At 39.9% G+C, this 25,576-nt stretch overlaps 1 protein-coding gene across 1 annotated transcript in view; it reads right to left on the bottom strand.

Moving 5' to 3' along the window:
- Nucleotides 1-25,576, bottom strand: part of LOC104135455 (glypican-5) — a 361,472-nt gene that overhangs the window by 230,196 nt on the left and 105,700 nt on the right. The window contains exons 3-5 of the mRNA XM_009649110.2: nucleotides 21,794-21,924; nucleotides 16,444-16,503; nucleotides 14,386-14,511 (exon numbers count right to left, since the gene is read on the bottom strand). Of these exons, the coding sequence (XP_009647405.1) occupies nucleotides 14,386-14,511; nucleotides 16,444-16,503; nucleotides 21,794-21,924 (317 nt within the window). The remainder of the gene's footprint in view (nucleotides 1-14,385; nucleotides 14,512-16,443; nucleotides 16,504-21,793; nucleotides 21,925-25,576) is intronic.

Below are 25,576 nucleotides of genomic sequence, written 5' to 3'. Positions count from 1 at the left end.
ACAGTGTTAAAAAGAGGCCTTTGCAAGTCAAATCCCTCTTTGTATTTACAGAAATGTTTTTCAAATACTGGCTTGACCCATCAACATAAATTACCTGGACATATCACAGTAACAATATTAACTAAGAAGGAGAAAGCCTACCATTAACTCTGCAAGGAAGGTGAGAATGCTATTACGCAAAAGGAGGACTGTTTCCAACAAGCAGGTCATACCTAACTAGCAATGGGCATGGAGTCACCATGACTCAATCCAGAAAACTGCATTCACCACATCAAGACTATTTTTTTTGACAGTACACTATGCGCAGATATACAAGCCAAAATGCAACTTTAAAACAAAAAGCAGAAAAACAAAGCTTTAAAGACAAGCACCAAAATATTGGAAGTAGCTTCTCAGCTCCTCCTCAAAGCTGAGCTGTAAATGGTTTAGTGAGGCTCCCAGTGGAGTTCCTCAAGTTATCCCAAACCCAGACTGAGCACCAGAATGGCCTGCTGTCTACCAAGAGGTCATGCACAACACACACCAAGTAAAGTACCAAGATCTCAATCATCCGAACTCCACAGCAGTCCAGTCCAAGAGAAGTGCGGACCACAAATCACTCTGTCAGACTTCACAAACAGACCTGGGGCAAGCAGTTACTTATGAGTTGAATCAGGCTTCTTGTGCTCTTTTTGTGCCACATGAAAAACTTACATGCTTGCTATTGGCTATTGCTTTCCCTCTTTTTATTTCTGTACTTTAGTACAAAACTTGCCTCCTGACTCACATTAACTTCTCATCAGTAGTTGGTGCTCAATAATTCAACAAGTTGCTCCTTTTTGATGTTAATTTTTTTTCCAACAGCTGGCACATAATTACATTTAATGAAATCTCTACACTGAGATCAATCTGTTAATAGTTTCCAGGGCTGAAATCCTTAAAATTGTCTTTCCTTTATCATGCCTAGAAACCTCCACAAAACAAACAAAAAAAATCAAGTCTTTAAGCATATAGACTTATCAGTTTAAATTACAAAGATCAGTGCAGATGACATCCAGCCAAACGGTCTGTCACAAGTACCCATGAGGCAGCTATCATGTGCAACCACCATTGACTTCTGTCACTTTTCTTTACACACTTTTTCAGTGTGGGTCATAGTGAAGACATGCCTTGACCTTTTTAAAATTTGTGATGAGGAGGGAAGGGACTTAAGGGTCTATATTCCTAATAGAGACCCTCACCAGAAAACATGATTTCTGGTCAAAACTGTAAAAAATTTCTTCTGTTTCTGACCAAACTAATAAATCTTTCCTCAAGAATGGAAACCCAGTCCGTATTTGCAAACCCAAACATTAATTTTCAGAAGTTATACAAACCATGATCAAATAAGTCTTTCCTCATTTAGTCAGGATTCTACTACTTAAAAGAAAATCCTTAAATAAATGCACTGAAGCACCACAAGAAGCATTAATACAATGTTGCAGATGTGCATGCGCACGCACACAATCATTCCTTCCCTCTGGTGGCTGGCTTGCACAATGGAGGGGGAAAGGAGGGAGGGCTTGATACTAAAATTAATTATGTACACCTGTAAAAGTTTCCTTTGTAGTATAAGGAGAAAGGTTGTGTATATGTAATGTCTGAAAAAATACCTGTTTTCAGCATATGGCTTTGATCCAGCCTGTACTTTAGGGTGTTGTTGCTTATGAGCACACTGCATGCATACTCACACAGCAAAAACTGAACTCACAGCCCTACAGCCATTGGCTGCAGTATCAGAGTTGTGAAGGGTTCTTTAGGGGCAATCTTTCATTTTTAAAAAGTTCTCTCTGGAATTCAAAAGGCATCAGGTCTTCCTACACAGGACAGTGACTGTGGAACATACTCTTTTCCATCTTCATAGCTCTCCTCCAGCAGAGGAGGTACCTTAGTCACAAGTAGTTATGGGACACACATAAGGCATTTCATGACCACTTACTTTTCAGCTATGTATCCTGATTCTTAAACACAGCACTGCAGATGGTCCCAAAAGCATAGCAGGTATCCCTGACCAAACAGAAAATTGAGGCTGAAAGCCTTTGCCTGACAGACAGCTTAGTCTTGTGTAATATTAGAAACGGCCTTTGACTGAAGAAGTAAATGCATTTTCCCAATTGGTGGAGAAAAATAACTACTGTGGTAATCAATAGTAAACTATAAAGTAACCTCAACAGTTGGAGAAGCCTGATGATGTGTAACAGCTTTCGAGACAATCGCCCCTTCCTGTTTTCCTTGTGCTCAAAAAGCATTCGCAGCACTGAAATTCACTAGGTACAATTTTACAAGCAGGGGGTAGTTTCCCTAATTCCATTTTTTCCCCATTCTGTATTTTAGTTACTGAGACTGTCATCAAACAAATACAGCTAAGGAATTTTCTGCTAACTACTTAATGGCATCACAACATGGCTGTTCATTGTTAGAGCGATAGTCCCCTCTCCTCTCCTATGTGATTAAAGATGTAACCGTTCATGATTTTTATAGAGTCAGAACTAAAAGCAGAAGAGTAATCTAACCACAGGATCCTACATGGTGCTAATCTCAGATCACCACAGCAGACATTCCTTTCTACATATGTATGTTCCCATAACCCCTGGGAGATGTTTCAGTGACGTCCTTTCTGGCACTAAATATGTAATTCCTTCAATTAGTACCAGCTTACTACGTTGGCCTCTGTGATCTTCCAGAAGAAAAACCATCTAAGCATTATTATACGGCATTTTAATAACTCTTGCAGATTGAACACAGCTTGTTGGTTGGATTTGTGTGCTTCCTTTTCATAAGAAATCACTTCACATGAGTTATATACATACAAAACATCCAATGCTAACCAATTATTTTTCTGTTTGCTAGTACTGGTAAAATGCAATGAAACAGCTTCACTTTCACAATATATTGCAAATTAATTTAAACCATATTTTCTGTTCATAACTGAAAGCTGCCTAACATCTTTTTAAGAAATCCTTTCTAAAACTGATCTGAAAATGAATTTAGTACTATTAGAAACAAGAAGGACAAATATTATCTCATTATTGAGGCATTTATTTCCTTATATCCCTGTGTTTTCTTAAATGTGAGCATCTTTTAAAAACGAGTACAGTCCTCTGTGGTGGCACTATTTATATCTTATGTCTTTTATCTAGGCACTACAGGTCAGTGACTGGGGTAAGGAACAGTTCTAATCTCATTCTGTGCATAATGCTCTGTGTTTAAAATATAATTGCTTCTTCCCATCATCAGTGATGTCTCTCATCTTGTAAAACCAGAAAATAATGCAGGTTGCTGTTTCTCTCAATGCATCTGACAGCTATCGAGAGAGTCTGCTAAGACTGGTGCTTGCTGTCAGCATAGCCTTCAAGTTTCAGGTTCACAAACGCTCTATGGTGCATGGTGAGAGGACGTGAAACAACAGATGACATTTGAAATTAGAGACGTTCTGACTGGATACAAGGGAAAATTTTTGCACCACAATGACAGTCAAGAAGTGGAACAAGTCACCCAGAGAGCTCATGCTGTCTCTATCACTGGAGGTTTTCAAGACCAGAGTAGATAAAGCCCTGAGGAACCTGATCTGATCTCATAGCAGCCTCTACTTTGAGCAGGAGGTTGGACCAAAGACCTGAGCTCCCTTCCAAGCTGAAGGGAACTATGGCTCTAATTTTAATTCATGGGACTGTATTATAACTTGCAAAATGCTCTCAAAGAAAGCAAGGGAGAGCAGAATCAGTGCATTAAACATACTGGCTGTTCCATCCTTCTTTATGACTGATCCCAAAGCTCTAACTCTAGAAACCTCTGTCTCAGCAATGAAGCATAAATTCAGAGTATTCCACAGAAGTGAATAAAGCCTCTGTGCCTTTCCTGCAGTGCTGTTGCTGACCGAGATCGGTCTTTGCTGCCTTTGCTGCCTGAAGCTCTAGAGCAGCATATCTCAGCAAAGATTACTCAGTCAGCTCAGCACCCCCTTAGCTGTTTTCTTTCCAGCATCTCTCTACTAAATACTACTCTCATTACCTCACCTCTTCTTAGATACAGCTGACCTCCACATACCCCCTACCTACACTACTTGATTGATTTCCCCACAACTCTTCCTATTTTCTTCATGTTCTGCAGCTTGGCACTGGAACTGCATGTCCTACACAGTCAGTTTTGATCCATTCATCTGAGTCTGACCAAACTCATATGGATATATTTTGTAGAGCAGATAAAGTATGTACAACAGAAAGGTAAACAGTTTCTATATGAAAAGCTTCTGCAAAACATCTAACTTGCAGCAACAAAAATGCAGGATTTATTTTCCCATTTGAAAAAAGTGAACTGGGAGAACAGGGTCCAGTGATGTCCTTTGCTGTTTTTTTAACTGGTTTGCCTTCAGGAGCAGGGAAGAGACCAATTCAGATAGCAGAATGCAAGATCCCTAGACACCTGAAATAGCTCAGAGAAAGTGAATATTCTCCTCCCAGCTAGCCCAACTCCAGATTTTTGCTTCCTCACATGAAAGGGCAAGCTTTACCAACAGCAAATTACCATATTCTATCCTTAAAAACATCACAGATTTACACATACAAGTTACACACTTAAATAGTCTCAGAGCAGCCACTGTTCAATTTACAAGGCAGACATTAGAGGAACATGGAGCAAATTCAAACCTGTGTCATCATGTTTGAGTGCACCAGGATGCTTTAGTCATGTAGACAGTTGGCTAACAGCAGACCTAAATTTGGCTTGAATGAGGAAAACATTGAGCTATCTTCATCTTTTGTTTCCACACTCGCCTCAACTCTTCTAAGTGCTCACCATAAGCTGCCTGGGACCAGCTGCCTATAGTACATAGGTCACCAACTGTAACTGTACAAACATTGTCCAATCTCAGAGCAGAAAATCCAGAGAGCTCTCTAACTGCTCCTGTTCTGCACTACGATCAGTCACAGCTTGTCCTCTTCCTAAATCTTGAGTCTTGAGGCTTCTTTTTTTTTTGTTGTTGTGGTTATCCTAGTACAACTTGGTTGCTACTGCACGTGGCAAGGCAGAAAGTCCCAGAACTGGGTTTCCCTGGCCAGACAATGAGCTTACATGTGGTGAAGGGTAGCTATCAACCATTGCCATCTCTCCTCCCTGTGGTCGATTGGGACTGTGCAGGAGATGATTAGCAGCCTTATTAACATTCACACACTTGCATGGCAATGAACTGTAACACTCACCCCTCATGCATCCTGACAGAAGGACACATAATATGCCATTCAAAGCCTGTCAGAGTTCTGCATCATTCTGAAGGGTAAGCCCAGGCAAATTTATGACTTAAACAGTCACTTCCAACACAGTGTATTTGGTTAATTCTACAGGATTTAAAAAAAACAAACAAAAAAACCCCAAACCAAAACACAGCAAAACACACCAACAAAAACACAAGTCCTGGATAATACCCTAAAACCTGCAAAATACTGCAAAAAAGATATAGCCTTTTACAACTTACAGTAACAAGTGTATCTCCAGAAATTGTTTATACTGATGGCACAAGAATAACAGAAGCTAAACGCTTTTCAAGCATGCTAAGGCTAAATGATTATCTGTTTTCCATATCCAGATGGCTGCTTGCTGGAGTCTAAGGAAATGAGAAAGGGGACAACGAAAGTGCTAAACTCATAAAAACTGAAGGTCTCTAAAGGAAAACATCTTGAGAAATGGAAGTCATCATGATTTGCCACTTCCTTTCTCAGCCAGCTTGCACAGGCCCTGAGAGCCTAATGACCCATGACATGATCTGCTCAAGCTTGTGGGCAGGTGTCCCATAATCTCTCCACCTAATGCAAAATTCCAAGAAAAACAAGTAAGGGGCAGAAGGAGAGAATGAAGGACAAGAAGTGTGGGTTCCTACTGAGTGTTACAAAACATCATTCTCTCATACTCCCAGTAATCCAGTTTAAAAGCCATTTTTATATGCAAGTTTTTAACCCCAAAATGCTACACTTGAATTTCCTGAGAAAGTGACTCCAATCTGAAAAGCAGTTGCTGTAAAAGAACCTCTCCCCCTGCCCACCGCCAAATCAGGGTACTACATGTCAGACCTGTAGACTGCAGTGATATGAACGTGTTTTTACTACCTTTTAACTCCTCATAGCATGACAAAACCAAGGCAGATTTAGAGAAATGAGAATAAAGACTTTAGCCTGTCTCTAACTTTTTAATGCAATTCCAGGGGAAAAGTGCCTCATTCAGAGAAAGCCATTCCAGATAAAATCCACCCAGACACACCTGAAGAGACACATCTGAAATAATGATGGGTTCTGTACCTCTGCAGTGGAAAGCTGCATCTGACCAGCAGAGTCGTTCTACTACTTCTACCATCGTTAAGACTATTTCAGTTCAAGCTAACTGGCAGTGAAAGACCATTTCATTTGGAAACTTAGGAAATTTCCTCTTGAAATTGAGAGGCAACAAATACAAAATTCCCTAGTCATTTTCACAGAGGTTTTTCTTTCCCCACTCCAAATAAAGCTAAATTTGATCTTCTGATCCAACTATTATATATACCTCCCAACTTAGAAATGCTTAGAACTCAACAACTGGTAGGCCTGTCAGATGGAAAAAAAGGGTAAATCAACAGAAAAATAACAAACAATACAGTGTCTTAAAGCATACTTGCAGCTGTTCTTTATAATGCTAGTTCTAATTCGTCATTATAGATATTACATATATGCACAAATCTTTAGTTAAGAGTAAAAATGTCAGCAGTTCACATAGATATGATGGGACAGCAATCGTGTTCAGAAATGCTTTACTTGCTACAAATGAGGAAAGAAGATCCCTAGAAACAGGTAGAAGAATTCTTCCCCTCTTTCTCTCCTTTTTCAGTATTTCTATATTTGAAAATATTTTACACATTGGCATAATTTCACAGTTTCTCAGCAACGGGGAGAGAATTTGGTTTTGTTTTTAAATTTTAAAAAATGGAATTACCCAACATGGTAAAACTGGGCTGCAGAGCAGCTAAGACTATGGAAGAAACAGCATGCTTCAAACTCACTAGTATGCAACTTGTTTGCACCTGGAACTACATTTCAGTACTTGCTTGTCTTGCCTAAAAGAAAAAAAAATGAGAGTATGGAAGATTGCTCTTCTCAAAAGTATTCTGAGAAATCAAACTCATATGGTCTACTTATTAAATGTTGTACAATAAGGAGCTGACCACAGAAATGGATATCTTAGTAGCTGTTTCAAAAAAGTAGATGCAAAAACCTGGAAAGGGAATGAGCTTTCAGGTTTATTTGTCCTCTGATTTATTATCTAAACAAACATTACCACTACTTTGCTCAGAATTGTCTTAGAGTTGTTGAGACATTTAAACACCAAAACATGCTACTTGGTTAATCTATTCTTCCTTTCACATATTTTTAACTCCCAAGTTTTCAAAAGTATTCTGCCACTACTGGCTTGCCCGAACTTTGTGTGTGAAAAAATCATCACGTAACATGAAGAGGAGCCTGGAAAACAGAAAACACTCTGAAACACCTAGCAATCTTGTCACTAAAAAAAAAACAAACAAAAAAACCAAAACCAAAAACCAAACCCCACAACTTCCCTTTCTTCAACCTCCTAATTCTGTAGAAACTTCCAACGTGTTCCACAGGCATCAAATAGCAATCATGCCTAAGACAAATTGCACATCGACAGTGCAACTGTAACTTGTAAAATGTCTCACTGACCCAGAAGTGTCATGACCCTTTGCTTCGAAAAAGTCATGTAAAGATGCTGCACATAATGGTCATGATTCAGATTTGCTTCTCCCTAGGAATAATTTCTCTGCTGAACTTTTGAAAGCCTTCTTTTTCAGAGTCTGCCTGAAGGTTGGCACTGTTCTAATGGGTTGGATTTTTTTTTTTTTGTTAACTGAAAATATAGTATCAGAAGCAGCTAAGGGCCTGGATTCAGGCTACCACCCGCATCCACGTCAGCACCTTCTGTGATCTCATTAGGTTTCACACATCCAGCACAGGCAGGCTGGCTCAGCCCTGGGGTGGGACACTGCTGGTGAATTCTTCAGAAAGCAGAAATTCTGTGAGCCAGCCCAGTCTGACAGCTCTGCAGCACTACACCACCTCACTGTCAGAAGCGGGTTGCTACCAAAATTGATGCCATAGACTAACTGCATCAATAGATTGCATTGATACAATTTTTTAACAAACTTACTTATATACATGCTAATTACAGCCTCTAAGCACTTACTATTTGAAGCAGTTAAAGTTTCAGACCCCAAACTTCAAATGCAGGTGCCCAGGTGACCACCAGGTATGTCTACATTATGATGTTAGTTCTGATCAGGTTTACACTTTCCAAATAAACCCCAGAGTGTTACCATTTCTCGCATTCCAGTTTATATTACAGAGCAGTCTCAGAACAAGATTATTTTTCAATGAAACTAAGGATGCACTTCAAGGATGCCAGTGGCATTCAGTCCCCAGGAATGCAACAGAGCTTGTCTGAATTAAAACCTCTGAAGTACAAATAGTGTGGGCACTGGGTTATCAGCACCATCCCTTTCTCTGAAGATCCATGCCCATTTTGCACTGGAGACACAGCCTAAAAAAGGGGGGGGGGCTTTATTACAGAGATCCCAAACATCCACAACTGCTAATAACAAAGCCAGTCACTTAATTTTCTTCTTCATTACTGGCTCACATTTTCCTACTATAAGACTCAAGCTGGTTTTTGCATACCGAAACATCACAACAGAGATGGCGTGCATTTTAGAGTATGTCAAAGTAATTGCAAGTGCTCATTCCTTAAAAGGAAAAAAGATTTGAAATGGCAGCAGCAATCTTTCTTACAGTTCTCAGTAGCATCTCTTGGCCTCTAAATTTCAACTCATAAAATGGCAACACTTTCTGTAGGAGCAACATAAGAGGTTTTAATGTCTATTCCTCTGTGGGACAGTCCCTACACACAGCCAGCTGCACTCCAACATGAGTCATGCGCAGACTTCTCAACTTTCAAAAATCCTGAGATCTTGATATGTTGTTCATGTGACAGGAGCATCTTTGAAATGGTCACGCTAAAGGCACACATCAGTTTATGTGATAACCGGGGAACACTTCTTTGGGCGCTGCTCTGAGAATGCACCTTCCAGCAGAGCTCGGGGGATGCAGAGCAATGCTGCAGCATCACCTTCGCTTCAGGATTAAGCCTGGACATACACAAAGGAGGCAGCTGTTACTGACATCTGAAAGGCAAGTGCTGAGGCTGCTGAACATGCCCCTGAGCAACCTTCACACTCCAGCCTTGAAGCCCGAGCAGCACAGGTGATCATTTACAGATTGCAATCAGCCTTATTCTGAGAACCAACGGCACAGGCACAGGGAAAGGGTGGGAGGGTATATACAGTGCCTAGAGTTGCCTATAATGAACGCCAACTACACTCACAATATTTTAGTTCTTCCAGAAACAGACTACTACTTGTCTATTTATTATTTATGATTGTTTCATCTCTCTTGAAAGAGAAACTGCAAGATATAAGTAGTCAGGCAGAGATGGAAAGACTGAATGACTATCTAATGTAGTACTCACAACCCACTGTTCCCTTAAAATGCTATTTCCAAAACAGGATTACTCATCTGTTGTGCACAGGCACACCCCAAAAGCCTGCCAGTGAGACCACATCTCCTTGTCCCATCTCTAGCAGCAGAAAGAGCTGTCTCCGATGAGGCTACTCTACTGCAGCTAAGACTTCATAAACAGGAGTTCTAAAGGGGATTTGCATTTTGTGCAAAGATGTAAATCTGACATTAACAGAAAATCTCAAGATGAGCTTTTGGGACAGTCTTTGGGCATTGTATTGTACTAGTCTGCCATTTATGAGGCTGAGACCTGAGACAGCAAATCGTGTTTAGCTACTGTGGCCAGGGAGAATGGAAAAAGTGATTTAATGCCAGCATTTAACTTAGCTGAAGAGATATTCCTGAGGAGAGGAAGGTTCCTGCAGTTTAGCCCCTGCAGAAAGCAGCTGCCTCAGAGTGACCAGAGGAAATCTTCTGTCTAACCTTTTGCCTCAGCTCTTACAGAAAGAGACTTGGATGTGGCACCTGGTTGCCTCATAGCTGCTCAGATAGTAATTTTAAAACTTGTCCTTCTATGAACTGAATTTGATCATTAATTAATCCATTTTTTTAAACATCCAAACATCCTGGGGCAAGAAGTTTCACAGCTTAAGCAAAAGTTTAGCGAAGGTATATCTACTTCTGTTTTCAGTGATCTTGTAATGAAAGAGACAGTGAACTACAAATCCCTATTCAGCATCTCCACACCACACATGATTTTTATAGGCCACTATCATATTCCCCTTCTATCTTTTCTGTATCAGGCTGGAGTGTCTGCCATTCCACCTAGAGGATCCATTTCACCCCCTTGATCATCCTCCTCCTCATTGCTCCCTCTGTCCTTTTGTGGTTGTGCTCTATCTTTCTGAGCCTGGGGGACAGAACTGCTGACACCACACGCCTGGAGCAGTGAAAGCTACCTCAGTGCACACCATCCTATATGTAACATTTGGATTGTTGTTCTTATATAAATTGCTTTACATTTGCCTGTGATGAATTTCATATGCCATTTTATTGCCTAGTCATTCCACATCACAAGTTCCTCCCACAATTAACCACAGATGACCCTTGTCTTTTCTATCCAGGATAACTTAGTGTCACCAGCACACACTGTCACCTCGGTATTCACTCCCCTTCACAGGTCTCTTATGACAGATGAACAGCACAGGTTCCAGCACAAATCCCCATGTGCTGCCACTGGTGACCTCTTTTTTGCTGTAACTTACGACCGTCTATTACCTACCCTTATTTTCACCTCTGCCAGCCTCGTGTGAAGGACCTTGTCAAATATCTATCAGAAATCCAAGCAGACTACAGCAATCTACCTTGTCTACATGCTTGCTATCTCCTTCTAAAGACTCTCAACATGTTGATTCCTCTCCCCAAGTATCATGTTCACCTGCTTATAGTTCCTACATATTCTACTGTTACATAGCAAGTTTATCAGCCACATCTTTCTGAAATCCTTATTTTGCTAAAAATACAATGATGGCTTCACGTTTCACATCTTTCCATCATCTGCTCTTGGAGCAGTCTTAAAGAAAATACAGTATCACAACGAGCAATTCAACTACTTAACCCTTTATTCCTTCTAGAGTTCTTAGGTAAATAGTATCTGGTCTTGGCAGTGCATAATGGTTCATGTGCTGTCAACTTCTCCTGCAGTCTCTTCTACTGACGTGGTATAGAGATAATAATCTGACACACTGCCAGGAAAGAAAGGTTCCAGCACAGACATTTCTCCAAGCTTGCTTCACTTTGCAAAATACTTGCCCAGTTTTTCTGCTCTAGTCTCATCTTCTCTGAGCATTCTTTGTATACTCAGACCATTTATCAGCCTCAAGACTATTTCTTATAGGAAGTCTTGTTCCGGGAACAAGTTGCTCAAAAGAGTAATGAAGAGAAAGACAGTACTCCTGGTGCAAGTATTTGTAACGCCTTCAAGGCCCTGAACAAACACTAGAGGATTCCTAGCAAAGCTATGTTTTGCTGTTCACCTGAAGAGCAGGCCAGAAGCAGAGTCTCAGACCAGTGGAAACAACATGGCTCTTTTTATGGTGTATTTACTGGCAGCTCAAGCTTTTTTTTTTTTTTGCCTGCTAGCGCATTGATTTAAACATGATAAAACCCAATCCAGAGAATTATAATAAGTACAACAAGAATCCTGTTTATCAGATCCTCTGATAGACCTCAAGTGCCCTCTCTACTAATTGAATGCACAATCCCCATTTCCGAGTTATAATTTCATATCATTCCAGGCTGCATTTGTGTGTCAAACTGTTTTTAAAGGTTGAGTTTGTTTTTCCTAAAGAGCCTGAATGCCAATTAGCATGCAGCATAAATATCGCTCAGCTTTCAAATAGCATTATGAAATGCAAGAAGCATCAAGGAAACAGGAACCGCAGCTTTTTCCAGTTCCACAATCTGAGTAACCTTAAACTCAGGTTCACAAGAGATCCACCAGATTAATTGGGGAGATCTATTTTCTGATACAGAGTTAAGAATAAGGCTCTATTTTGAGTTCAGAGCTGTTTACTACTGCTGATATTTGATCCTCTGGTCTCCCGGGAAAGGAGAAAGAACAAAGAGAAACGCATCTTCAGGCATCACCAGGACAGGTTTATTTCTCATGTGGGGGGAACTGGTGACAAATCCAGCCCATAAAACAGAGGAGGAAAGGAGTAAAATTTGACAGCAAGCAGGCACCATGTTTGTGCTGCTGTGTAGCACTGCTGGCAGCGCAGGCTGCCCGGAAAGTCTCCTCCTCCTAAGGCAACCAATACTGTGACAGAACAGATATATACGTATTGCTGACTGATTAAACATGTGAATTTAAACTTTTATTTTCCAATTTGCCCATTTAATGTTAACTACAAACATATATTTCAGAGTTTTGTGGTGGGGTTTTTTTGTTGTTGTTGATGTCATCGTTGGGGTGTAGTTTTTATTTTCCCTTTGTTTTTGCTTTTTAATTCAAAATATGAGGGGTCTTGTGAGTCTTTTCCCTGCTACTTTTCCAAGCTTCCTAACCTTTTCAAGACTGAAATTTTTCCACATCTCCAGCTCTGAGAAAGTTACAGATTGACAAAGGAAAAAACCTACAGCTTTCCCTTTCATGCCTTTCTAAAATATGATTATCAGCAGTGTAAGCAGCTTTTTTTTTTAAAACAATATAAGATAAAAATTAAATCCAAATATTTATTTAATTTTCTATTCAGAGAGTTAACATAGAAAACATTTTCCTTGGGTTGCTTTTCTTGTTTGTCTTTTGGCCAGAAAGCTGTTTGTTCTAAAAGTTAACTGTGTATCCAGCAACATGTTACCAGCAAAGGGAACTCTGAAATGGAAATACTGATTAGAAATACTGATATTCTCCCCACTTCTCCATTACTTTTACGATAAAAGCATCAATCAGTATTACGATCACTATACATTAATATTTAGAATACTGCATTGTTGCCAAAATCTTCAAATACATGCCTCTAGAATTAACTTGTAATGTCAATATACATTGAAATGCTAAACTTTAAAGTTGTCTTTGAATGTGTTAGACATATATTTATCTCTGAATATCTCAGACATAATTAAGATGAAGTTATTTACACATAAGAAATGTAAGCAGAGCTGTGTGGGAGTCAGAACTCCCTTTAATGGGACAGCCTATAATTGTAACATCTCTCTCTGTTCCATGTTGGAATTATTCCATTATTTCCTACAACACAATTTTCAGTCATGAAAATTGTTTTAAAGCAAGAAAACAGGATGCTAGAACTTTATCTTTTAGAGCTGCTACAGACCACAGAATACACTTCAAAAAGAAACGTCACAAAAGCCAACACAATCCCGTGGAATGTCTCTGTTTCGACAAAAAGACATATCTGGAAAAAACATTCACTGGCACATGTCCAACCAGCTCTCGCTGCAAAAACTGATGTATGCTTTGACAGTGATAGTAACAGATATAGTTGTATTCTGAATGGCTCTTCTTCTCCTCAGGGCAATGTTGCCTCAAGTTACACAGAGTAAGAGAAATGACAGCAGAAAGTTTAGCTCATGGAGAGTGCAATTGTATTTTCCAGTTTGGATTCTAAAGGGCGATGGAAAAGACTGCAATAAAATACAGAGGGAAAAAATTTAGCTGACAAACTAGAAATACCTTTTTACCCTACAGAGCTTCTAGCTGCTCTATCCACAGTGCATGTATTAATTGTTAGGTTGTAAGAATTCCTGCAGAATATGCAGGAATATGTAAGGATGCTGGGCAGTGTTATTCAAAGCACTATGTCAGAAATTTTGCAAAAAAAAAAAAAGGCAGGGAAATGCTTTAAAAACATAATGATCTGGTATTTTTCTGACACCTTTGCAGGAAGAGCTACATGTCTTCCAATTATGGCCAAACATGACGTTCACCTCTGCACTAATGAGCCTACAAACAGAAGACTGGAAGGGACCTCCAGCCGGTCAGGGAGGGACTCCGTGCTAACTGAGCCTTAGTGGGCAAGCCCTCCTTACAGGCAAAGGGCTGTCTCTCTATAGTGAAAGAAAGGGACTCTTCAAAACAGCCCTTCGGGAAAGCGTTCCACTACATTTAATACAGGTACCTAAAACTCAGCATTAAAAACCGTTTATTTTATCAAAACCCTTGCTCAATTAAGCATCAAGTTCTCTATGAAGGAGGCATTTGATGATGACTCCAATGTCTCAGAATGCTTCTGAGCCATCAGAAGGAGATGAAGTCACCTTTTTCACTGTTAGGGAAACCTTTTACTTGTAACTTTACCTTTCTACAACATCCTCTCCATTCCAGCAGGTTGAGCTGTCTCTCATCACCAGGTCTCCATCACACAGCCTTTCTGCTATAGAGGCATAAAAGGGTCGGGATCGCTTCATGTAATTGATGAACTCTCTGTAACGTAGGAAGAAGACATTTAACAACAGAACAGTACACTTATGGTTTAAGCCCCCTGTCAATTTAACCCTCCACAAGGTTAAGAGTTTTAGAAGCCTTACAGAAATCAAGTCATCCAAGTTGATTAACTTCTATTTCTAGTGTATTTTTACTCCCACATATCATCCAGTCTTCCTAGTTCAGTGTTAATAAACATAATTACATACAAAGGGTGGTTTTAACAAATTATGTTAACTCATTTCATACAAAATTTGAAAAAAGTCTATACCTACTATCTCTGAATAAACAGATTGAAAGAATCATGGGAAAACATCATCATTAAAGGAGTAGACTTTTTCTGTGTTACTGGAAGTGAATATTTCTCCATTTCCTGCACACGTGAGATAGGAATTAAGAATACTGTCAATAACCTCCTGAGTGGAAAAGGCTTCCTAAAGCCAACACCTCATCACAAAACCTGAAATACGCTGTAAGTACTCCACACATGCAACAATAGTGCAGAAAGTCATCTCCTTGAGATGTAGTGGGGCCAATTCCTCCCCATCATCACTATCCATGTCACATTCTTAGTAGAAAGAAATTTCTCTCTCATCATGTCTGGCACCTCATACCTGTTAAGAAGAGGCTGTGTCTGCTGCTTTGGTGAATAACCAAAACTCCTGGCCAATACAAACAGTCCATTTCTGATTGTGTGTGTACGGAAAAATGCCTTGTGGGCAAGCTGCCTGTTTAATCATCTGATTATACCTATAACATATTATCTGGCTGAGGTAACCATAAAAATAAACTGTAACAAAACAAGTGCTAATTCAGCACACAATTGAGAGTTTTTCAGAATGAGAAATCGCCCTATCTCCACAGCTTTAAAAGCTCCTGTTTGGTATAAGATGTTAAAGATATTGAGAACAAGACACAGGACACAAACTGAGCTAGAGCTGTCAGGGAGCTGCTTCCTCAGTCCCTCTGCAGCCCCATCGGGAAGGCCAAAGGACTCATTCTGGTTTATAATGCTTCTGCCTGGCAGGCTGTAAGGGGACACTGCACTGAAGAGATGCCTGGGGATACGGCTGGATGGAGCTTGGCACAAAACCAGTCAGGATTTATTATTCTTTTGGAAGCAACAGGTACTTCAAAGAATATCAAAGTCCACTGGTAGGTATCTACCCCTACAAGGTTTAGGATGTGGTCATCTCTCTCTCCACAGCTGTCTTTATGCCTTCTCAAAAGCATTTAACCATCCCATTTATCTTATGTGTGATAAAATCCTGCTCAAGATAAACTAGTCATCACATGGTCCTAAGTAACTAACTTACCTTAACAATGCAGGAAGGCTGTATTTTAAGCAAAAAAAAAAACCAACAAAAACCACCAAAACAGGAGGTTTTGGGCTCATGACAAGGGAATCGGTATTTCTCTCTCTTGACCACTTACGCACGCATATGAGCTCTAAGTATTTATAGAGTAAAGCTAGGTCCAGACAGGAGGCCACCTACCTGACAGGACAGCCTAAGAGTATCAGTTATGAGAGGTGACACAAATGCTAAAGATTTTACGGGTTCTAAAATGGAGTTTTCTCTGAAGGAGGAAAAGAGCACCCTTTAAAGAATCTAAAGCTTGTCTTACTCAACTCACCCCAGGAGGTTTAAGCTCCTTCGCATTTTCAGCAGAGCAGGGCTCTGACATTTCAAAGTAGCATCTTAACAAAAGCAGAATTCTATGTCCAACTCAATCTTAACAAGTGAAAATATTTACTTTTCATCAGTATAAAACTAAACACACTAGGTAGAAAATGTAGTTTCCCAGAGCCCTACAGTATAAAAGCAGTAATAAAAAGTATGCCAATCCTGGATTACAGCTGAAACAGCAGCTTACAACGGAGATGAGCTAAGAGGAGAGACAACAAACATGTCACCTTGCTTTCATTCTTACCGAGAGATTTTTTTCAAACTTCTTGATTTGTCATTCTTTGAAGCTTTCAGAGGCAGAGAACTGGAATAGGCCGGGGAGGATAAGCATCAATCAGGAGAGGTTGGGGAGTAGGGGAGAGGCAGGAATTCAGGCAAATGAGGAAAAGAAATGAGAAACAAAAGAGAAAAGTAAAAATTATTTGAAAGAAAGGTCATCAAGCACATGCATAGGATAATTAAGAAAACAAATAAGGAGGAAAATTGTCATGAGATTTTTCCAAAGTATAGATGCAATTAAAAATGTCAGTGCAATACTGAAAAAAAATACAACTGATATTGTTTCTCCCAATAATTTTCAAACAAGAGCACAATTACAAATGCAGCACACAGCAAAAAGCTGAAAATAAATTCAGTGGTACTTAAATTAACTATAACTGATACCAAATGGAAGAACTGTAAATATATGAGGCTATACAAGAAAACAATAGCAAACAGTTTAGAACGAGCACCGTGGGAAGGGGGATGCAAATGAGTAGCATTCATTTGCTGGTATGATGAGAAATTTGCTCTCTGTTAATAAACAATGTGAATACAGTCCTTTTTTACTGTTCATTTCTGATCAGACTGCACCACTAAAAAAAAAAAAAAACACCCAACTCTGGAAAGCAGGAGAGACAGGCTCTAAGTTTATACTGGAGGAAAAACTGTGGAAATAACCCTGGTAGTTATTTAGCACAAATGCATTTTGTGGCACTCATATCCTGAAGTCCCTTAATTAACATTAAACATTGTATTGAGCATTAATATCATGACACAATTTTCCACTTACGTGATTTGATACCACATTCTGCTCTTTCTTATACCCGTACTCTCATGTATGAAGTAATGGCAACAGCTGGAGTAATGTGCACCTGCAAACAGGTTCAATGATACTTCCCAATCCAGTTAACTCTTACTGGAGAGAGCAAGCCCCGCCTTCAGCAGCTCTGAGGACACCCAGATGATGGCGGCTTTGCCATTGTATTTTCTGGGAGCTAAGGGCAGGGGTGGCCACAGGAGAGGATGGGCCTGTACTGATCATCAGGTGTATGTCACCTGCCATCACTGAAGCTGCAATTCCAACGCAGCCAGTCAAAAAAAGAAATGAGAATTTGTAACAGGGAAAATCTGGACCTGCTGAAACTTCTGCCTTGGCCAGTCAATCAGAAATGTTCGATTCATTTCCATGTAAGTTAATTTGCATCTGGCATTAATAATGTTTTGTATTAGCACTTGAATACTCAAATTTTAATAAAACCATGTGATGAGTGACCCAAGAGATAATTAATTTTAAATAAAGTAGATGACATCAGCTTCAAACATTCCCTAAAATAAACAATTTTTTGTATCTTAAGATGTATAAAAGATCTGTAAGTTCACAGTATAACAAAGAAATCCCAACAAAATATCATTTCAAAGCCTGCCTCCTCCAATTAGGCACCTAATATCATGTTATAGTTCTTTGTTAAACATAACATTTTTATATACAGATCTATAACCAGTCTATGTTTAGTGGTTTGAAATGTTACGTGCAACAGACATGCTAGAAGACAGGTATTCAACTTTGCTAGAGTCTGGACCCTGACCAGAACAGTACTTTGTGCAGAACTCCACAATAATATTCCAATTTACTGATTGAGATTCTGTACATGCCATGTACATTCCCTGTACCATCATATGGTTTCAATTTTCTTGTCATCTCTGCTACATGTTATAGTAACCTCCACATTCAAAAATGACTACAGCAGCAATCCTGCCAGTTTCTGTTAATTGCTGAACACAATTGCATAATGAAAAAAAAAAAATTAAAAAAAAAATCTAATCTATGCTTTTCAGCTTAATCAGAGGAAAAGGTTTCCTACAAGATCATACAACATTTATTCAAGTTTCAGCTTCCTACACTTTTGCCCCTGACACTTAGTGTTGCATAACAAAAAAAATGCAGGAATGGAATGCAGTAGAAAATAAAGAAAGATGGAAAATCTCCCAGGAACCCATGAGAGTAAGAGGAGCAGAAAAGGATTCAACTACTGCAAAAGAAGATCAAGTTGCTACACGTATCTGGGGACCCACCACGCAGGACCATGTTGTGCAGAACAGTGGAGGGTGAGGAGGACTGCCTCCAGTCAGACCCAAAAACCACACACCCAGAAGAACAAACCAGTCAGGCAAGGAGACACCACCTTAACGGCCCCACTTTTCAGCTGCACGAGCAGCCTTGGCTCTACTGAACAGCTGAAACCAGAGGTTCTCAAACTCTTTGGAAAAGGAGCTTGACTTTGTAACTGGCCTCGCAAAGATGTAATATCTTTGGAGCAAGCACACATGCGTAGGTATGAGACGTCTGGCACCAGGTTTTTAAGGGCATCTCTAAGCAGGTACTACAGAAGAGAGGCCACTTCATTAGATGTGCTAACCAGACTGGTTCTCTTTCAGCTTGGGAATATTCTGACACATTAAGGGAATGAGCCACAGCCTTTCTGTTTACTTGGGGAGTGCTGGCTCATTCCTTCTCTTTTTTGTTGTTACTTATTCTAAAAAGTGGGAGTCATATTCCATATTCCTCTTGAATTAAAGATCATTTGGAGGGATGTCTGCTAAACAGACCAGACAGACTCAGTGGGGCAGATTCCCTGTACAACTTCATACCTAAACTGACAGACAGCTGATGTTTTGTTCTTAATTTTTTAAATTGCCAGAAGGAATGGCACCTAAAAAGATTCACATAATTACCTTCATAATCTAGATCCCCTGTAGCAGTTACCTGTCATCCAAGAGCATTTTAAACAACCCACTTGTGCTGATTTTGGCTGGGATAGAGTTAATTTTCTTCACAGTAGCTAGCATGGGGCTACATTTTGGATTTGTGCTGGCAATCACATTGATAAACATAGGGACAGTGGTGTTATTGCTGAGCAGCGCTCACACAGAGCCAAGGCCTTTTCTGCCTCTCACACCACCCCACCAGCGAGCAGGCTGGGGGCGCACAAGAGGCTGGGAGGGGGCACAGCGGGGACAGCTGAACCCAACTGACCCAAGGCATATTCCATGGCATATGACATCATGCTCGGCATATAAAGCTGGGGGAAGAAGGAGGAAGGGGGCAGGATGTTTGGAGTGATGGCGTTTGTCTTCCCAAGTCACTGTTACGCGTGATGGAGCCCTGCTGTCCTGGAGATGGCTGAACCCTTGCCTGCCGGTGGAAAGGGAGGAATGAATTCCTTGCTTTGCTTTGCTTCTGTGCACAACTTTTGCTTTACCTATTAAACTGTCTGTGTTTCAACCACAACTTTTCTCACTTTTACTCTTCTGATTCTCTCCCCCCTCCCACCACTGGGAGTGAGCAAGCAGCTGTGTGGGGCTTCGTTGTCGGCTGGGGTTAAACCACAATACCACTGCAGGAATGATTTCACCCATCCATTATAAAATTTTATTACCTAAAATTGCTTTTTATTGATATCATATGTGATTAAATGATAGATGATGAACACCACAATGATGTAGCCAATCACCGTGTATTTCACTCCTCACAGTCATTCCCAAGAAGCAAACTACAAGCTTCGTGCCATGTGTTTTATAGCAAGTTGTGGAAAATTTTAAAATATTCTCCACTTCTTACTAATTATGGCTCTATCATTAGTTTGTGGTGCATGGGCTTTCCACAATTGCTATCAACACTGTATTTCAGTAATATTTTATGCTAATTATGTAAGAATGGCCTTAGTTTAGATTTTTTGGATAAATTAATTTTCAGTGCACAGACCAATTTTGGGAAACTGTCTAATTTACAGTATACCAGTTTTAGCACATTTTCTTTCCCATCTACAGGTCTTAAATTTTAAAAGGTCAATATCCAAATAATTCTAGATGGTTGGGAAGAGGAGAGAGCAAATTCTCAGGTGAGAAAGAACTGCTGTCATGCCATTAAAGACACCAATTTGCATCTGTTTAAGAGGTTACCTGTTAATAGGTTGGTAATTCTGCCTTTCTGGTTGCCAGCGTGTAAGTCTCAGTGAAGTCAATGAGTTATATGGAAGATAGCCTACAGCTCTGTGTTTTTAAAAGCATATTTTGATAATTGTACTACAACTGTTCTTTGGATTATTACTGCTGAATGTATTAATTTAATTTTCTTAATGCTCTTTTCTCCAATTTGCATGGTAAAAATTGATTATCTCCGAGCACTAGCACAATCTGTTGTTATTTTGGTTTTAAATTACAAAGGGATAAAAAAAATCACTATCACTCAAAAAACTTAGCTTGCTCCTATTACTTTTATCTTTTAAAGCAGAGTTTGCTTCATTCATGAAAGCTTAGATGAGAGTTAAAATAGAAATGGATAAAAATCTCATCTTTACAACTCAAACTCCAGAATCCAGGCTATGGAAATTTTAATATTGCTGTCTGTCATCCACCTATCCAACACAGAGAGATACACATGGACTCCCTGGGCAGACTAGATACTGTTCTCAGATAGAGGTGTAAGCCCAGCATGATTCCTCTTACTTTGCTGAAGTTGTTCCGGATTTTTACTGGTGTTACAGAGAACAACAAGTTAGACAGAAATATGTCATCGTGATTTTATGGTCAGTTAGCTCTGACATCTACTCACATATCATGAGCAGGATTACAAAGACACCCTTCCCTCCCCACTTACAATTTGCAGAAAACCAATCCAGGAGCTATATGAGGGAAAGTGACAGAATAGGAGATCTGGGAGCAGGGTTACTCATGCCAGGGCCAGTGGCAGTAATTCAGCTGTCTGGTGTCTCAACTGGCATGCAGCTGAAGAACAGAAGCCAAGACGGACACCACAAGCCTAAATGCAAATGCTTCTGCTCTTGCTCTGTTACATAACAGATCAAGGAGATTGCAAGGGATCTTATTACTCCTCCTAGCCCTATGAAATGAGAGACTTATTTTGTGCCAGGGCAATGAATCTTTCCTTTTCACCCCTTCTCCTTCCCAACTCTGCCCCTGGATAGGCTCAAGTCCTTCAAGACCTGGGCAGCTGAATTTTAAGTAATTTAGACTCAGCTGTAGAAATTACTGAGACTTTGCTGAGGAGAAGCTTTCATCATTTTCACTGAAAGTTTCTGGAAATAATGAATACCTTGGTGCTAAGTAATTACATCAAGTCTGGCCTGTAAAAAGCTTTTCATGGTCAGACCTGCAATTTAATACCACACATCTGTGCAACTATCAGTGATGGCAATGGCTGGAGAGCACACAGACAGGGTTAAAGAACTGTGGCACTGGCTTAAACACTATGGTACATTAACGCAAATTGTGAGGCGGAGAGTGTATTTCGAGCAACTGTTACTTAAAGTTACCTTCTTTTATTGTTCAGACTAGCGTGAGCCATTACGAATGTCTGGATTTCAGTCGCTTCCTTCACTGGCACTATATTGTCTGATGACAGGTTTCCTTCTTGTTGCTTGGGCTGTCCACACACTTTATCAACCTGCATGAAAGGAAGGGAAAGGAAAACCAGGTTTGAATGGAGAAACTGATTTACAATTGCCCAAAGGTCAGCTTGTTCCTTGTGGTCACTGTTTACTGCAAGAGTTGTTGTCTGGGGGAGAGAAAGAAAGGATTCTTCTTTCCAGGACCTGGAGACTAGTCTTCCACATAAGAATGACCAAATTAAGAGGCAGTGCAAAGAGCACTGCTACCAGAAAGCCAACAGTCATGGATTTGTCAATGGATACCTGGACTACAGCACACCTGGGAACAGGCTGAAATAGCGACTGACAGAAGTGTTGCAAAACCAAATTTTTATTTAGAAACATACCCTGCAGTCTGTAGGTAAACAGATTTTGATGGAACCCTGTATATAGAAAGCAGAGTCTATCTGGTGTTTGAAGAGGCCTGTAATCAGAAAAGAACTGGGTCTTCCAGCCTTTAAATAGACAACATTCCCTTAAAACAAGGAAACGAGCAAAAAACCGTCACCATCACTGTCAATAAAGTCTTTTCTTGGACAAAACAGAATGAAAAGAGAATTTCCAGCCCTGGGAACAATCAGTGCCATGGATCTTGGCTTCAGAACACTAACATCACTCAGCCATCTGCCCTTGTTGCCCCTCCTGAAGCCTCTCATAGGGGATTTAAAACAAGACCAGGAGAAAGCAAGATTGTGTTTATCCTTTGTGCACTGTGGATCTAACACTGCTTCTGCATCCTGCCACATTTTATTGCTGTAACACCTTTAAGTGACAATAGTAAGACAAAGCTCTTTCCTTTCTAATCCACAAATAAGTAATCAGTAATGTTTTCACCTGCACTTAAATCCTCAAGCAAACATGAAAAGACGACAAAGGAAATCCTACCGTGGGCATGGTACTACCAGAGACCTTAATCACACAAGATCCATCATCCCACACAACGTTGAATTTGGTATCCCTTCTTCAGTTTTCCATTATAACCCAGTGAGATAGATTCTTGCTGGTCTGTGCATTTTACTGCATCTTTAAAACCCCAAGTCACAGCTGCCTATCTGCTGAGTATTTCAGAACACAGGTGACTTCAAATAATTTTCTCTGCCCCTTTGCACCACTATATTGTGTTTGTCAGTGCAAGTACAGGACAATTTTCTCTCCCTTAGCTCATTTCCTCCAGGAAAACTACTGCTATGTAAAGCTAAGGTATTTTCTCTGAAAAAAAAAAAACAAACAGGCTGATGGAACATGAGAAGTTGGAAGCTGTATAGGCGTGACACTTAACATCAGCTTTAGTTGTATGAGTTACAGTCTGGTCTAGTATAATATGCTGTGAAGAACCTAAAACTGTAGCAGTTGAATGAGAATGTACTGGATTAATCCCAATATCCCTCCAGCAGTCAGAGCAGGAGCCAGCTGCCTTACTCAACACCATGCACTGTGTATACTGTTCTGGTCTTCTGGTCTCACCAGGGACTAGCACAGCATTGCCTTAAAACATAACTTTGTGAAATAAAATATTCCATTTCAGTCCCTTCTAAACGTTTGAAAAGAAAAAAAAAAAAAAACAAAACACTCTATGCAAATGAAAATATAAACCAAAAATGCCTTTTGAACCCTTTGGAGCTGGACAGAGAGTGTAACACAGCTGGATCACATTCCTGCACAGGATGCTCTCTCCTGTGCCCCAGGTTTCCCAGGTCTCCTACAGCATGCAGACCCACATTCCCAGCATGGGTTTCTGCAAAGTCCATCTTAGATTACATCATGTCACAAAAGTTCATGTCTTCAAATTACATACACCTCAAATCTATTCACTATGGATTTAAGACAGTTTTAACCAACTAACACCAGAATGGTTTGGAAAAGCAATGTGGTTCTCGTATACATAAACAATGAAGAACTCCCAAGATTTTAATTTTTCCTGTGAGAACTAAGAGATGGAGAGCCATCACTTTTGTTAAGTTTCAATAGTTTAAGCATTCACATGAAAATACTCACTTTGTTTTGATTTGTATTTTTGATACCATAGAAATAAAGTGACTCCTTAAATTATAAAAGTTTCAATATTTTCTATGTCAAACCTTAACTTTGGGGTTTTCTTTTTAACCAGTAATAACAGTTTCATGCATATCAAACAAAACCACAATATTTTAAGGAAAAAGTATTTCTCAGTGGAAAATTTTAACCAGTTCTACTCCATTAAAAAGAAACTAATTTGTTAAATGAAAGCTAAAATCACATTCACGCTTTTTTGTCATGTGGGCCTTTTTAGTGCCTTCTCATTAATATGCTAAGAAACACTAGCAATGCTCCATAATTTAAAACTACTTCACAGACATTTTAATCTGAAGTGAGATTAACAAGATGGAAGATACAATAATGAGATATTACTTGTAATAACAGTAGCTCTTAAATGTCTCAGCTGATATCCAGACTGCGTTTTACTGGGAAGAAAAAAAAATAGTGTGAGGCAGTTTCTGTCAAACAGCATTTGACACAAAGGAACAAAAGATGATGGGAAACTGGTGCAGAGGCACAAAGTGACTTCTCCAGTGTGACAGCAGGGTCTGTGGCAGACCACAGCTTGCTCTGTGTGCAGTCGGTGCCCCGGCCGCCTTGTGCAGCTCAGCCCAGCCCCAGCTCCCCAGGCTGGTTCCACCTGTACTGACGGGGCCAGGCAGTTCCAGCAGGGCCAGGCCAGCAGCTCATCAGCCCTCTTTTCTTCCCAACCCCTTCCAGCATGAAGTTACTTCCAGGTTAGTGTGAATCACCAGATGTTCTTCCTTCCCAGCCTCTTCAGGACAGCAAGGATGGAGGATTTCACCCCGACATCATTCTCACAATGTGTACAGGTGGTTTGAAAACTTAAGCCCATGAAGGTGGGAGTACCTTACATCTTTGGATGCAAAGACCAAACTCCCCCCCAAGATATTGTCTCCCATGGCTCTTGAGTTATCCCTATTTGGCATATGTGTTTCAGATTTTGGATGAGTTAAGCAGAAACCTGCTCTCTGCCCCTTCCCCTCCCTCCCCCTCCCCCCGCCATGTGGCCTAACTTTCACATCTCACTGAAATGTGTTTTTTTCCTGCAAAGCAAAATAAGACAAAAGGCAGAATTTTACTAGCTAATTTTGGTAGTCACAAAGTTGATGGCAAGAATGAGAACACTCATGTACAGAAAACGGCCTTAAACTTCCAGCTAAGACATCTATGAAAAATGAGTTAATGATGTGTAAATTAAAAAAGTATGAGGCATGCCATTAAAAAGAAAAAAAGAAGTGTTTTTTGGAACTGCAACATCTGGAATCTACTGCTACAAATGACCTGTCTATTAACAGCGGTAAGACCATGGAGGGTTTCCCTCCCATCCTTAGGGCACCAGACAACTGCTCTGTCAGTTTAACTCAGAGCTCATGAATCAAGAATCACCACCCAAAGAAAAAATCACACTACTAAAAATGGTGACTGGGATTTTAAAGATTTATTTCTTTAGATGTGTGGCTTACTGCTTCCAAGTTATCTCTTAAACTGAAAGTATAGACTAATAGATTTTTTTATTTATTTTTAAACAGAAGCTAACATTATTGACACTGGACAATAGAATTTGACACAATAAAAAAATATCAAATCCTATGAACAGCAAGAGAACTGCAAAAATATTAGCTGCAAAGA

The sequence above is a fragment of the Egretta garzetta genome, unplaced genomic scaffold (assembly GCF_000687185.1).
Source record: "Egretta garzetta isolate BGI_Z169 unplaced genomic scaffold, ASM68718v1 scaffold161, whole genome shotgun sequence".
Taxonomy (NCBI): domain Eukaryota; kingdom Metazoa; phylum Chordata; class Aves; order Pelecaniformes; family Ardeidae; genus Egretta; species Egretta garzetta.
This window is presented reverse-complemented; position numbering and strand designations above follow the sequence as displayed.